Source organism: Neopelma chrysocephalum, unplaced genomic scaffold (genome assembly GCF_003984885.1).
Source record: "Neopelma chrysocephalum unplaced genomic scaffold, ASM398488v2 Primary Assembly neopelma1_380, whole genome shotgun sequence".
Lineage (NCBI taxonomy): Eukaryota > Metazoa > Chordata > Aves > Passeriformes > Pipridae > Neopelma > Neopelma chrysocephalum.
This window is the reverse complement of record NW_020898044.1, coordinates 339,498-354,961: the sequence shown is the minus strand read 5'-3', so window position 1 is coordinate 354,961 and position 15,464 is coordinate 339,498. Positions and strand designations below refer to the sequence as shown.

At 46.3% G+C, this 15,464-nt stretch overlaps 1 protein-coding gene across 5 annotated transcripts in view; it reads left to right on the top strand.

Moving 5' to 3' along the window:
• The window catches only part of SMOX (spermine oxidase), a 51,004-nt gene that overhangs the window by 21,017 nt on the left and 14,523 nt on the right, over positions 1–15,464 (top strand). For 3 of the 5 annotated variants that reach the window (XM_027706495.1, XM_027706497.1, XM_027706498.1), the window contains 2 exons: positions 5,611–5,845; positions 9,913–10,139. In XM_027706495.1, coding sequence (XP_027562296.1) covers positions 5,638–5,845; positions 9,913–10,139 — 435 coding nt within the window. In that variant the 5' untranslated portion in view covers positions 5,611–5,637. Of the gene's footprint in view, positions 1–3,923; positions 4,057–4,317; positions 4,490–5,610; positions 5,846–9,912; positions 10,140–15,464 lie in introns of those variants that run through there. The other 2 variants (XM_027706496.1, XM_027706499.1) reach the window with 2 other exon arrangements.

Genomic DNA, 15,464 nt, shown 5'->3' with positions numbered 1-15,464 from the left:
CAGCATTGGGAGGCACTGACAGGCAGTGCTGGGGCCAGCCCAGAAATCCCTTCCACTTCATTTTTGTATCTACTCAGAGATAATGATCTGTTCTACCCTGACCTATGCTCAGGGGACAGCCTGACTCTGAAGCCTGGAAAGGTGTTAAGAGAGATAAAATTGCTCCGACTAGAATAATCTTTCCAAGCACTTCTCCCTCAGCTTAGGGAAAAAAGGTGCATTAGAGATGATAATTGAAAATTTCTGTTACTGCAGTTGCTTAGGCAAAGGTTACTCATTACAACTGTGCACTTGCTCAGTACAAGTAGTGCTGGGCTGTGTAATGAGTTAATGGCCTAAAAACTGGAGTGTCTCTATATCTGCTGAATAAGTCACCTTTCTGTTTCTGTTGTGGAGCTTTTGCAAATGGGTTTAGCTAACAGAGCTTTCAGATAACCACTTTTCCTTATGCAGCTGATGAAATAATAGAGATTATTGCATCTATTGGAAAAAGGCTTTTGAAACTCTGTATGAAAAAGTTTGCTGGTATTATTATTATTTTTTTTTATTGCTTTCTGAGGCCCAGGAGATGGGCCTCCAGATGCTCTGGACTGGATGATGATCACAAATTTCCATTCCTTAGGCATCTCTGGAAACCACCTGCATGTGTGTTCCATCTCTACAACACCCTGCTAATAATGCAAGGGCTCACAGACAGACAGTTCTGCATCGTGGTAGATCCCTGAGGTGCAAAGTTCAGAAAATTTTGTCTTGCAACTCTGCCCTGGCTACATCCATGGAATGGGCAGGAGCATTCCCAGAACCACAGTGGGACTGGAGTGTAAATGTCTGTGATAGATTGAATCCTGATTTGGAAGCTTCAAGCAATATCCTCTCTGTCTTTAGTGAAAAGGATTTCAGCAGCTGATTAGCGTCACTGTTAAAAATGAGATACTTTATTCTTGTTGTGATTTTTTTTTCTAGCTTCTGCTCTCGGTTGCTCAGTCTCACTTTGTCTCTGCTTTAATTGAATGAAGCCTTTGGTGTCAAGTATTCTGTGTTTGTAAACACTTTGAGGCTGTGATGACAAACCTGCATTACAAACACATGTGTGTGCAGTGCCCCGTCATGTGCTGATAGGATCTTGAATAGCTGCACTTAAAATAATGAGAAAATAGTAATGTGTTTATTTCTTGTGCTTCCATTTAGTCATTCAGCTGAGTGTTGTTGGTTTTATCCGAGTTCCTTTCAAACACATGGAATATTGTTGCTTAGTTTTCTGATTAAGGATGATGCTTAATTCCCGTCGTTTCAAAACCTGGAGGGAATAAAGTGATTCTGGTGCATTTTTATGCTGGGGCTGCTCAGTCTGTGCAGTCAGCAGGGAATTTGTTTGTGTTGATGCTGCATTTCTCACCCTCCAGACTGGCTGTTACACTTGTTCATGTGAAGACTGTTGATATAACACCATATAAGAGCACTCAGGAAGGTTGGAGGTCTGTTTTAAATGGTCTGTAAGCTCCCTTTCAGCTTGTCCATCCTGAGATGGGAATGTCAGAGAGCAGCAGGATGGATTGCTCCTCTTCTCCATGACCTGAAAGGCTGAGGGCAGCAGATGCAAGTTGGACACCCAAAATAATGCAAGGGTTTGTAGAATGCCAGGCTATGGCTAATGGGTATAAGACAACCTGAAGTCTGAAGGAAGGTCACTTTTTAAAGATTAACCAATCCTGATGGAAAAAAACCCCAACAAACACCCCCCAAAATCCCAACCAACCCCCAGCCAAGCCTTCAAGCACACAAGCCTTGTTTTCAGAGCATTGCCTTGCCCAAATCTTTGTATCATCACAGCTACAACAGTACTACCACGGGAGCCTTTGGGTGAGCTAAGAATAGCAGATTTCCTTGAGAAATGCTTTTGTTTATTTGGGTTTTGTATTTTTAAGTAGTTGGAGCCTTGGTGACCTTTTTCTGAAGGGTCCTAGAAGAAGAGCCTGCTCAGAGAGCGTTGTTGTAATAAAGAGGACAGTTGTGAACTGCCTTAGTTCTCTGGCTTCTTCCTTGTGACCTGCGAGGTTTTACTGGCAAAATGAGGGAAAAAAACCTCATGAAGTTGTCACACCTCTGAATTTTTCATAGCTGAGATCAGCAGAGATTAAAGGATGGGGAGCTCAGAGGATTGAAGGGTAAAAATACCAGGAATGGAAACCCATGATTCTGGGGTTGGTAGAATGATGCCCATGTTAGAAAACATATTTTTGCAAAGATTTGTCTGCTGGGAAACAGCAGTTATGCTCAGGATTTATTTTCTTTTTCAGGGAGGGGTTGGTTTCAGGGATTTTTTTTATTAAAGGGTTTTATTTTTTGAATGAAGGAAAGAGAAGGGGATCAGTGAAGGGGTAGTGGCACACAGGGAGGCAGGGGCAGGATGGTGATAGTGAGGAAAGGGAACAGGTCTGGGAGTAGAAGTGATTAAAATATCCTGAGTGAGACACACACACGAGATAAGAGGATCAAAGCTGTATATTTAAGACAAAAGGATGATGTGTATTTGGTTATTTTATTGTGGCCTGTTGGCTGTTGGGCAGGCGGGCTGTGAGCAAGACAAAGCAGGGGAATTTGACTTGCAGTGAAACTGTGATTTAGTGCTACCCTTGCTCTTAGATGGACACAAAGTAAAATTACAGCCTGAGAGAGACTCACAGTACAACAGCCAACACACTTCTTACCCTGTGATTAAAAGAGAAAAGAAAAAAAAAAGAGAAAGAAACAACTGTTTTTGGCAACTAAGAAAAAGTAAAAAGCCAAACTATCTTTGTGTCAGGGGACCTGGTGATATTCACTGGCTCGAGCCCTGACTGGTGGCTTGGCAAGTGCTGAAGGGAGAGCACTGAACACACTGAACTGTGTTTTATGTGCTTGTCTTAACTTGGGAGCCCAGAAAAGTGTATAATTGATACTGAAATAAAGTGCAGTGGGAATTCATGTATTTATATCACCTGTTCATTTCACAATGGAACGTGGATCCTGGTTGGAAAGCTCGAGCTTTTGCTAAATTTTAATTGCCTTCCCCTGCTGATCGTACAGTAAAGGTTGTTTGCCGAGTAGGGGTGGTTTCCAAATCAGGGTTCTGTACACACAAAATACCCTGTTATTTTCTCATCTGTCTAGACAGGTCACCTAATCCAGTATTAAAATGCTGAAACGGGAGGGAAAACATTTTCTGGAAGCTTTCATGTGAAGAATTCACAGGAGCTCGCCAAAGCCAGGATTAGGAAAGCTGTGCTTGAAGAACTGAGCTGACCTGGTTCAGTTTCTATAGGAAGTAGATGGCAGAAAAGATGTTTCCTTCTTGAGGCAGTTAAAATACATGGATCAAAGTGTTACCTGGAGATTGAGGAGTGTTGTAGAATGTCTGTGGGAGTGAGTTCTCCCCCTCTGTTCTGCCCCAGTGAGACCCCCCCTGCAGAGCTGCCTCCAGCCCTGGGAACAACAGCACAAGGACGTGGAGCTGCTGGAGAGAGTCCAGAGGAGGCCCCGGAGCTGCTGCCAGGGCTGGAGCCCCTCTGCTCTGGAGCCAGGCTGGGAGAGCTGGGGGGGTTCAGCTGGAGGAGTCTCCAGGAGAGAGAGACCTTCCAGCACTCACAGAAAAGAGAGAGAGCAACTTTTTACGTAGGTAGACAGTGATAGGACAAGGAGGGAACAGTTTTAAACTAAAGAAGGAGAGGTTTAGATTGAATGTTGGGATGAAGGTCTTACCTGTGAGGGTGGGGAGGCCCTGGCCCAGGTTGGGCAGAGAAGCTGTGGCTGCCCCTGGATCCCTGGAAGTGTCCAAGGCCAGGTTGGATGGGGCTTGGAGCAACCCGGGCTAGTGGAAGGTGTCCCTGCCCATGGCAGTGGGGTGGAACGAGATGAGCTCTAAGGTCCCATCCAGTCAGGATTCTATGACTCTCCATCCGTTGGGCAGTGGCAGTTGGGACCTGCTGCAGTGGCAGTTGGAAGTGGTGCAGTGCCAGTTGGAACAAGCTCTGGTGGCAGAACCAGAGTTTGCACACACTGTGCAGATCCCTTGTGCAGGTGAGTCCAGCTAAGGGTGGATTGAGCTGAAGCTGTTCCAGTTTAAAGATTTTCAAAACAGTTCTCAGAGCCCCAGCGGGACCTCCTTTTCATACCACTGCTTAAAACTGCAGTCTGGTGTCAGCTCTCCTCAGAGAGTGGATGTTGCTTGGTCAACATACATAAATGCTTTAAGATCCTGGAGAAAAAGGGACTCTCCAGATGAAAATACTGTTACCTTGAACTTTGTTAGTACATGTGATCAGAAACTGCAATAGGCCAGCAGTGTCTTCAGTGCAAAGGTTCGACCCTTCTGGTGATGGAAGAGAGGAATAGTCAACACTTTGACACTGGCCAAGTGTTGGGTGAATTGAGGAGGAACTCAGAAGGGGTATCCAACAGGTTGGCAACAGGAAGAGGCCGAACACTGTCTCCTTGCATAGCTCTGTATTCAGTAAGTGTTTGGGGAGGGAGGATGGTAAAGCTAGGAATTGTGTGTGTGTTTTTATCCAAATCATTGGGCACCGACTGATTCCAAGGCTGATGGATCGCGGGCTGTGTGTTTATCCTTTGCAAGCTGGGACTAACGCCAGTGTGGGCCTGGTGGAGTTTGGGTCTCTGTACCCTGTTCCTTCACGCTCCGGAGGGCAGGTGTGAACTGCCCAGAACCAGATGTCTACACACTGACATTTGTGTGTAAAGACATCCTGCATTGGTGATCCTTGATTAGGGACCCTTAGCCATGGACTCAGGCTGCTGAGTTACTAAAATAAGGTAATGGGACCTGAAAACTAAGGATGGACACTGATATAAAGATGACTTCTTGGAGTTTACAAAGGAAAATTGGGTCCTACTCAGAAGCTGTTGGATATATTGGGTAAGTGGAGGTAGAATTGAACTGGTCAGGACTGGTGTGGGTTTAAACCTCTCTTCATCAAAGCCCAAGGCCGATCCTGATGTGGCAGGACAGCGTTGGCTCCAGAGGCTGCATCACATGGCTGTGAATTTCTGAACTGGCCCTTGTTGGCTTTCATCAGTTGAAATGTTTTCCCGTCTCTCCCATTTCTGTAATGATTGGTTTGATATCCAGTCTTCGTGCTTGGAGCTAAACCCTCCTTACCTAGTGCCCTGGTTAGAGGATCTGAAGCTTGTGCTTTGTGGTTGCCACAGTGGCACAGTGGAGCTTCATCACTGGGTCGTGGAGCTCGTCGGCACTGGGTACATCGTTCTTTTGTCTTTGTTTTTCAAAGCCTTTACCACAAAATTGCCACTTTTGGAGGTTATATAAAAACATGGGAGTTTGAAAATCCTTTGGAAATAGTCTACATAGTACAAGAGGGTGGAGATTTCTGCAGTTTCCAGTACTGGTCCTCCAGGCTAAAAAGTTGTTGCATCCCAGTTTGACCTCAGTTATCCTTTCCGTGCATCCCATTTTGAAAGGCTGGGTCTAGTTCACAACTTTCTTTTCTCTCCTGCCCGACTTCTTTATTTTCAATTTTCTTTTTGCCTTCCCTGGGAATTTTTAACCGCGGAGGATAAGTGTTTGTAAGCGCTTGTTTGCTTTTCTTCCCGTAGGTTCCTTAGAAAGAGAGCTTGGACGGCATGCAAAGTTGTGAAATATCTGCAGACAGCACGGATGATCCTCTTAGTAGTGGCCTACGGAGAAAGCGACAGCCTCGAATAGTCGTTATCGGTGCTGGGCTCGCGGGCCTGTCGGCAGCCAAGGCGCTCCTGGAAAGCGGCTTCACGGATGTAACTGTCCTTGAGGCGACCGACCGCATCGGGGGCCGCGTGCAGAGTGTGAAACTCGGTAAGAGGGGCCTTTCCCCGCTCTCCCGGCGAGGCTTTGTGTTGTCCTTAGGTTAATCCCACCTTGGGAATGGGATATGTGCACGTGCAGCGTTGGGTTGGGGTGTGGTGTTGCCGGGAATGTAAATCCCCGGGCTCCTTTCGGGGTGATTCCGTGCTGTCTCGTGCATCAGTTCCGACGCAGCGCTGCTCCAAACCCCGTGTTTCCGTGAAATTAAGATCTGGGTGATTGTTTTCACTCTCGCAGGAACAGCTCTGTGATTAAGGAGCTGTGTTGAGACAGTTTCCACCCAGGTTTTCCAGCCTGACTCTTGCCCGGGAGCAGCCAGTAAATCTCGAGGCTGGCAAATGTTTCTCAGGGCTTACAGCGCTTGCAAAGGGGAAGCTCTGAGCTGTTCTGCCTCACAAACAGCCCCATTCATTTCCCTTGAAGTAATTTACTGTGTAGGGCACTACCCACTGGGAATCAGGCTGCTGGAAAAACCTCTTCAATGTATCCTTTCATCCTGATTTGCAGCTTTCCCACCTCTGCAGGTTCCTTTCTCGGTGTGTAATAGAGGTGCAGGCACTGGATATTTGAATCCCGTGTCAATTGGAAGGGCTTGTAAAATCTCTAAATGCAAAACTCGTGGAACAAACGTTGTCCTTTGCAGCACAGGAGTCAGTGAAACTATCTAGGAGGACGTTGCTTGTCTCTTCTCTGCATGAGAAGAAAATCACTTTTACTAAATTTTCCTCCTGATTTCAACAAACTAGTTCTGTTTCTATCCCACTGTCTGGATTTATTACCTTTGGCCTCTTCCTGCCCTGTTTTCTTTTCATTTCTTAGGTGATTACATCACTTACTGTGTTTTACTCAATAAGCTCACCTCAGTAAACAAACAGCAGCGTCCCATGAACTTGCAGAAGGGAAATGAATGGAAAGGCAGTTGGACAAATCTAATCTCCAGGGTCTGAATAGGGCACTTCACATTCTGCTGAGACTTGGCATAGAGCTGAGGATGGGAAGTGTGTCCTTTACTCACAATCCGCTGTATTAAAAATATCCTGGATCGTGCCTGTGAGAGGAGGGAAGTGCCAAAGAGCTGAAATCTTCAGGGAGCAATAGATCATTCTGCCAGTGCACCTGTGAAATAGTTTTGGTGTATTAGTTTTGAGATTGATTCTCTCACCTTTGGCCGCCTTCACCAATAACTCACATCTTTGCCTTTGCTGGGAATCCACCTCCTGTTCGTTAACACTTCTTAATTAACAGGAGACAAGAGCAGACATTGCAATATGGGGGAGGTCTCACAGTTTGCAGATAAAATTGTTATTTGCAAGGCAGGGACTGGAATCTTTTAACACCTTTCCTAAAACTGCAAATGGTGTTTTCTTACCTTCTGCAAACTCTCAAGGCTGCCCTGTGTGGGTGTGGGCTGCAGTTCTTTCCCGAGGTGGATCCGTGTTTTGACCTCCTGTGCTCTTGGCAGGTTCATGTGCCTTTTAGCAAACGATTTTGGAGCCCTTTTGGGTGGTGAAGCAGCACATATTCAGAGCCTGCTTACTGCTTGGTACGAGGGCATGGTCCTTCCTGGGCTGTGTTTTCTTCTGTGCTGCCTGGAGCAGCAAGACTGCACCAAGGACATGTAAGACCTGCTCATTTCTCAGAACTGGCTAAAGCTACACAAACAACTGTTAAAGAAGTGGTTCTTCTGGGCCTTCAACATATGACCAGTTTGATCTGGCATTTAAATGTTAAATGGCATTTAAATGTTAAACTTCTCTGGCCCTACCCCTGTCTGCACACTTGACTAAAGATCTGATTTAAATCTTTATCAGAGCTACTAATTAGGAAGAAATTCTTCCCTGTGAGGGTGGTGAGGCCCTGGCACAGGTTGCCCAGAGAAGCTGTGGCTGCCCTATCCCTGGAAGTGTCCAAGGCCAGGTTGGACAGGGCTTGGAGCAACGTGGGCTAGTGGAAGGTGTCCCTGCCCATGGCAGAGGGGTGGAACAAGGTGATCTTTAAGATCCCTTCCAGCCCAAACCGTTCTGTGGTATGGTGGCACCTTCTCAGGGTTATATTCTAATCCTTTCACTCCCACTGAGCCACACTGTGTCATGTAGGTGATAATATTTTCCCTCAAGTGCATGGAGTATGTTGCTATTCAGCACAGGGGAATAACCTGAATATGCAGAGATTTGGTTCATCTTTTCTAGCACAGGTGAGGCAGAGGGTTTGTGTGTTTGTGGACTGTGTGTGTCTTGCACGTGATCTGTACCATCTGTATCCACTGCAGACGTTTCACAACAGGATATCCAAGAAATAGTCAGGGCTGTGAAGGGAAATGTGGAAGTTGCTGTACATATTCAGGAGGCTTCGTGCTCAATCTGTGTATTCCTTTGGTTATTTTTGTTGTATTGGGTGATTCATTCAAAGTAAATTAATACTGAACCTAAAATCCTTTAAGGCCCTGAAAGTAAATTGGTTGGCTCTGTTTAAAAGGATCTTATTTAATTTTACACTTTTAAATAATTCATCTTGTAACTTAACACCTGGTAACAACTAACTTATCTGCTTGGTAGTGATGTGTTTGAGTGTTGCAAGGCAAGAATTACTGCTTTTAATTTGTAGGTATTTGTTTCTATTGCACACAGCTACTGCAGACAGGAGAATTTGGGACACATCATTGTTCCCCAGCACTGAGACAGCAGGACCTGCTGGCACATTGTTTTCTTTCAAAGACCAGGTGCATACAGAGGGCTGTTGGGCAGCAGAGAGCAAGCTCCTGCCACAAAGCAGGAGGCAGTATTCCTGCTGCTGCTCTGGCATGGGATGACTGCAAGGGGTTTGCATTGACAGGGGGGCTGCCACATGCAATATTGATGAGCTTTGGCTGCCAGTGCTCAGTCATTTCCACCTGGCTGGGTGCTCTGGACTTTGTGGCACCTTAAATATTCACAGGTTTGTGAGCTGATGCTGTGCTTTGGTGTAGAAATCTTGTGCTGTAATGCAGATTTCGAAGGGCAGTCAGCATGGTACTTAATGACAAGGTGGTTGCTTGAAAAATGAAATCCATGGAGCTTCCCTGGGAGGCAGAATCTTAGCTGGAGAGCAGCATTCCTTGGGGCTTTCACCCATTAAACTTGACTGCATTACAGCACAGTGCTGCAGTGTCTCTGTCTGAGCATATATTTACATGTTAAACAGTGTATGATGACTGGTAACTGCACCATCAAGCAGAATCCTGTTAACTATCCCACTTAATCAGGCATTCCCACGATGCTGGGAGAGGCTGCCCAGCTTTGTCAGACTTCAAAACAGCTTTGGACTCCAGAGAATCTGTCAAAATGTAGGGGGAGAGCATACCCCAAGCTTATTTTTAGCACCTGCTTTCAGCTGCTGAGCATCTGCCTGTGCTCTCAGCACAGTCCTGGCTGGGTCAGGGGAGAGCCCTGGTGCAAACCCCAGTAGTTGTAAGGAAGGGGGAGAGTGGGGATGACCAGAATCTTTGTGTTCTGCAGGCCGAGAGTACAGGTGATGAAAACTAAATGCATCTGGTGTTTAACCTAATGGTGCATCTTTTAAAAGAACCTGATATAAATCTTCAAAGGCATAAATAATAAAATGCAGCTTATTTACTCATTTGGGGAATGGAAATACGTGTTTTTTTGCAGTTAATCTGAGGTGTGTTTGTAAATAATAAGCATTTTTAATCGCAGGAGGTTCAATATTCAGGCCCAGGGCAGCCCAAATTTTCCTACATCTCCCTGCTGGCAACAAGAACCAGGAACTGAGAAGGGTCTGAATTTCTCCTTAAGTACCAAAGGTGTGTCACTGTGGTGGATCTTCCTTGGAAACATCCCATCCTTGTAGCACTATCCAACCCTGTATCCCGAAGGACTGGTTTGAAGAACACTGTCATTGCCTGTGTCTGACAGAGAAAAATCACTTGAGTGATGTTCAAACACGTGTCGTCCTTGGGCGATTCTGCCTCTGCTCATGAACATTTTAGTTCAGGTTGAGCGTGACAAGCTTTCAGGAAAACAGGCTTCAATAACCATTTTCTTTGGCTTCCTCTCCCTCAGGGCATGCCACTTTTGAGCTGGGAGCTACGTGGATTCATGGTTCACATGGAAACCCAGTCTATCATTTAGCAGAAGACAATGGTTTGCTTGAGGAAACCACTGACAGCGAGAGGAGCGTTGGGCGGATCAGTCTCTACTCCAAGAATGGGGTGGCCTATCACCTCACCAACAACGGGCAGAGGATCCCGAAAGATGTGGTTGAAGAATTCAGTGATTTATACAACGAGGTTGGTGCTCAGCTGCTTTGGCAGGATGTAGGTTTGCCTGAAACACTGAGGCCCCTTCACAGCTGTAACAATGCGGGACGAAGGTAGAAAAGCTTTAATTTCTTTGCAAAAAAAAAAAAACTCACTAAGTTTTTTTTAATCTCATCTGCTTCGCTGTACCCCGTTTGTCCCTGACGTGGGATTAACTCACTGTTGTGAGGAAGAACAATCTTTCCATGTTTGTCATCAGTTTAATCACTTCCAGCAACTATTTCTGGGGAGATACAGTTGTTTGCTGGAGAAAGTTGCTACTTAATCAAAAGAGTAGAGGAGGGATCAAATTACTGAACAAAGTAGACGCAAAACCTTAGCAACAACCAGCTAAATATTGTATCCCTATGACTTTTTATAAATACCATAATGTGCTGTGTAGGGTGCCAAAGTCAGTGTAGTATTGTGAGAGTTGTAAGTTTTTTTGCATCAGAAGGAAAAGGGACATCTGTGCTGGGAGATTCAGACCAGTGTGGACTTCCTTCAAGGTTCTTTTAAGTCTTTTCCTTGCCAAAGTTAATTGTAATTATTCCCCGCATTTTTTAATGTCATATGAAGTACATTTAGAGGGGTCTGTAGAGACTGTCTGGCCCTCCAGGTAATGTGATCTCTCAGTGGGTTGTATAAAATGGAGCAGAACATGAGGATTTTCATCAAGCTGTAGCCATGCCTAAAACCTGTGGATTTTCGTCTGACAGTGAACTTCAGTGTTTGACTCTTGGCTGAACACACACTAGATTCAGGTTTCTGTTGCATACTTTGTTTAAAAATATGTCTGTGAGCCTGTAAAGAATTATCAAGAATTGGGTGGGGAGCAGAAAAGGGGATTTTTTTCTTTTTTTTTTTTTTTTTTTAATTTGGAAAGACTTTTGGCACTGTCCTTTGCCTCTGAACTGGAATGGTGGTGGGATGGCACAAAATCATTTCAGTTTTAGAGAGGAGTAGTAGGAATTTAAAAGAAGCTTTGGTATGGGAAGGATTTAACAACCTGTGGACAACTTCCTGGGCAAATGCAGGTGGAGGTAATTCATCTGAACAACTTTTCATATTACTGGGTTGAAAACAGAACCAGAGCCAAGCAGGAAAAAAAGACAGGTGAGATGTGTGTGGAGGAGGATGAACAGCAAGTAGGGCTAGAAAGAGAAGTGAAAATACTGCAGTGAGCAGCATTATTTATGTAAATGGAACAGTGCCAAACTGCAGGCAGGGCTCAGTGATCATCCTGTCTGGAAGATGATAGGAAAATCTCCAGCAAGGGGAGGGCAGACTCTGAAATGAGAATACAAAGATGAGAGCTAGTCAGCTTTGAGATAAACCTGGTAAGATAAGGGCTATAACAAGGTACTAGTGTTTTAGAAATGATTAATTTCGTAAATCTACCCTTTCTTTTAAAGGGGAGAGAAAGGGGCAGCCAGTGACAGGAGAGAACAACACATTAAAAGTTAATCTTCTTTTCGCAACACCTAATTAGCTTATCATTGCCACAGGATATCTTTATCTCTAGCAGACAGAAAAGGCTTTCACATTTATGGCTTGTAAAAATGTCTACAGGCACTCACAGCCATAAAAAATATGTAAGGGACAGCTGAAGCCAAGCACAGGGCACCAGCCAACCCCTTAATTGCTCCTGCTGGGAGGTGCTTTCTCTGCCTTCCTCCAAAGCCTGCTGGAATTTCTTGCAGAGGCAGCTCAAGGTTTTGTTGAGCTGCTTGTCCCAGCCCTTCTGGGGTGCCAGGTTGGATGATCTGTAGTGATTTAAGACAGCTGGCTGTGGTTTCTGCCCTGTGCTGTGTAGGAAAAGTGGGAATTAAGGTGAGCAATGTGATCTCCTGAAAATCTCCAGTTAAAATGACTGTAGGAAATACAAGTGCCCTGGAGGGTGGGCAGCCAGAAGCATGTGCAGAAGGTGTGTGGCTTTGGGGACCTTTTCCTCTGGCATAAAGTGCAGAGAGTGTTTCACACATGCTGAGTCTGGCTGGGGCATTTCTGGTTGTGTTTTGTTGAGTCTCCCATTCTCTCAAAGTTTTCATTATTATTTTCACTAGAGTCCATTCCATCATTTCTTATTTCATCTTGGCTGGCCAAAACTCTGTTGCTTTAACTGATGAAATGGGTGCTGGGGAGGAACAGCAGGAATTTGATCTTCAGTTCTGCATCTTTGTTGTTTTGAGGAGACAGGTTTTTTTGAGTGCTTTTGTTAGAACATCTTGAAGTTGTCCAGGATAAAAAGCCATCTAACAGATCACTGAGTCCTGAGGTCAGGCTCCTCCCTGGCCTCATAGGAGCTTCCAGACCCTTCTCAGGTCACTATTAGCAATCCCACCATCAGGTCATCTCATCCCTTTAGAAGAGGCTGAGATAGCGAAGTCTGTGGCTTGAAAAGAAGGAAACCCTCACGAAACAACCAGTGGAAAATGTATTCCCGAATGGACAGGGCTAGATTTGTCCCCATTCCAAAGGCCTGCCCTCCCTGCACAGCCGGCTCGCTCCCCAGGCACTCACACACTGCTCAGCTTTCCCTGCAGCTGCTGCTGGGGCTCCAGCATGTGCCTCCAGCTCTGCTCCTCCATCTGGATCTCTCCAGCCCCACTTATCTTGTCGTCTGGACACCAGATTCTGGGGAATACAAAGTGCAGGGAGTCTCCCTTCCAGTGTTTCACTAGTGCATGTGGAGTCTCTGAAGCTCAGTTCTAGCAAGGCGAGGTCTCTGTGTGCTGAGTTTTCCTGGAGTGAAAGGCAAAGCACCCCTGTACCTCCAGAGCTTTGCCTCACTAATTCATTTGGAAAGTCCTTAGGCTTTTTCCAGGCACTTGTCCAATCTTTTTTGGCTGGCTTCTTCTACTTCAATACAAGTTTTGCTTTTTTTTTGTTTGCAGTAGCCTGAATTTTTAATAGCTGTAGGGATGTCTCACAGAAGCCTTTATTTGGTTACGAGGAAGCCAAGCAATCAAACTGTTTGAAAACTGCTCAGCTCTTCATTTCTGTAGCAAAAAGTTCCCTCTGAGGGGCTGTTGCCCTGCACTGAAGTCAGTCAGGATCTGTCATGAGCCTGTGACCAAGGTGACCCGAATCTTCCTTGGGAGAGCACTGCAAACTGAGCAGTGCCTCCAAGGAGGGTCTCCAGTCCTGCAGAGCATCCACCTGGATTTACAACCGTGCTTTTCCAAGGGAAGCACCATGAGACAGGGCAGGAGAGCTCTCCAGCCACTGTTGTTTAAACACTGTCCTTCTTTGACCATGTGCTGTGTGGGGCTGGCAGTGCTCAGGGTCACTGTCACTCCATTTGGTCAGTCTCCAAAAGGAAAGGGACACCAGCACTGGGAGGTTCCCCAGGCCGTGATGCCCTTGCCACATATTCATAATCTTCCCACCTTCCTCTCCATTCCTTCTGGGATAACCGGGGGAATTCTGGCGGTGGGGGAGGATTTTGGCCTGTTCCAGCTTATGCCACATCTGCATGACCTTCAGGAAAGTGTCAGGAGTGCGGCCTTTGAGGGTGATGTCTGCAGCTTCAGGGTCTGTGTGTAACTCCTGGGAAAATGTGAGCGGGGACAATTGATCTCAGAGTTGCTGTTCTGTCCCTGCTAAGTCCTCACTTCCCTCTCCAAAGAGGTATTTAAAGCCAACTCCCAGGTATTAGTGAAGGCTGGGAGGGAGGTGGTGAGCTGGACAGGTTAAGTGCAGGTGAAAAATCACACAGTCCATCGACCAGCCTGATTTAGAAAAAGTGCCTATTTTTACTTCAGCTTTTCAGTAGGGATTTGGTCCCTCAAGACCTGCTTCCCAGGAACCCTCCCCTTAACAATCAGCTAATTAACAGCCTTGTTATCTGTCAGCATTCCCCTGTGTTCTGCAACAGCTTCTGGGGGAGGGATGCAGCCAAAGAATGACAGCGTTTTCCACCCTCCTCGCCCCCACCCCGTGCTGGGCTTCCTGCCATCCCCAATTAAGCTCCAGTGCCTTGCAGTTATCATGGAAAGCAGGACCAAAGGGCCACCGAGAGTCACTGTTCCCTCCCTGCCTCTATTGCACTGACAGATGTCTGGCCTGGAAACAGCCCGGACCTGTCTCCGTCGGGGCTTTTCACTGCCTGGGGATTAAGTCACTGCAGTTTTTAAGCCAAGTGAGAAAAAGACAATGCTATGGATCGTCACCGGCGCTGACAGGAAGGAGTGTGGATTGGGATGTGCTTTCCTGGCCTCCTTCAGCGCGGAGAAACTTCTTTATTTAGATTTGTTCTTCCTAACAGACTGCCTTTTCCTGTGGTGGAGGAGCACGTATGTAGGGAACACGTGGAGGTAGAAGCTGGTAGGTGACAGGGGGGACATCCCTGCTGGAATCCACGTTCTCTGCACAGGCCCTGCTTGTGGGATGTCCCAGAGCTGGTCAGAAAGAAGACAGAAGATGTAAGCTGAAGTGAAGCTGTTTTAGGATTATGGACATGCAATTAACTCCTTTTAATTTCTGACTTTCAGCCCTTTCTGTCTTTCAGCCCCAGGCTGAGGGAGTTGGGGTTATTCAGCCTGGAGAACAGAAAGCTCCAGGGATACCTTAGAGCCCCTTCCAGTGCTTCGAGGGGCTCCAAGAGAGCTGGAGAGGGACTTTGGACAAGTGCATGGAGTGACAGGACAAGGAGTGATGGCTTTAAAGAGGGTTGAATTAGATTACATATTAGGAATTCTTCAGTGTGAGGCTGGTGAGACCCTGGCACAGGTTGCCCAGAGAAGCTGTGGCTGCCTCATCCTTGGAAGTGTTCAAGGCCAGGTTGGACAGGGCTTGGAGCAACCTGGGCTAGTGGAAGGTGTCCCTGCCCATGGCAGGGGGTGGAACTAGGTGATCTTTAGGATCCCTTCCAACCCAAACCATGATTCTATGAATTCCCTGCAGGATTGTATGTAAACCCTCAAAAATCAGGGAAGGGAATCTGCTGAGAATGAAGGGTTGTTTGAGGTGTTCTGTGTCTTTTGGTTCTGCTGCTGTTTTTCAGACAGGCTTCTAGGGCCTGCCCAAACCCAGAGGAGCTTGAGAGTGAGAAGTGATTAGTTCACTGTGCTGAGAGGAGTTTGCCAGTGGTAAGAGCTGGGAGTTAATGCAGTCTGGTCTTTGTTTTTGCTACCTGCTTATATCCAGGTGTGTGATAATTGAAAAGGGAGAGGAGTCTGGACTGTGTGTGGTGTAGCTCCCCCCTTGCTGCTGGGCATGGTGCTCTGGGTTTGGATGCATGGATATTTTGTCATCACGAGGATCTTTCAGGTCATTCTTGATGCTGCCTTTCACCGGGATCTTGGAGAGAAA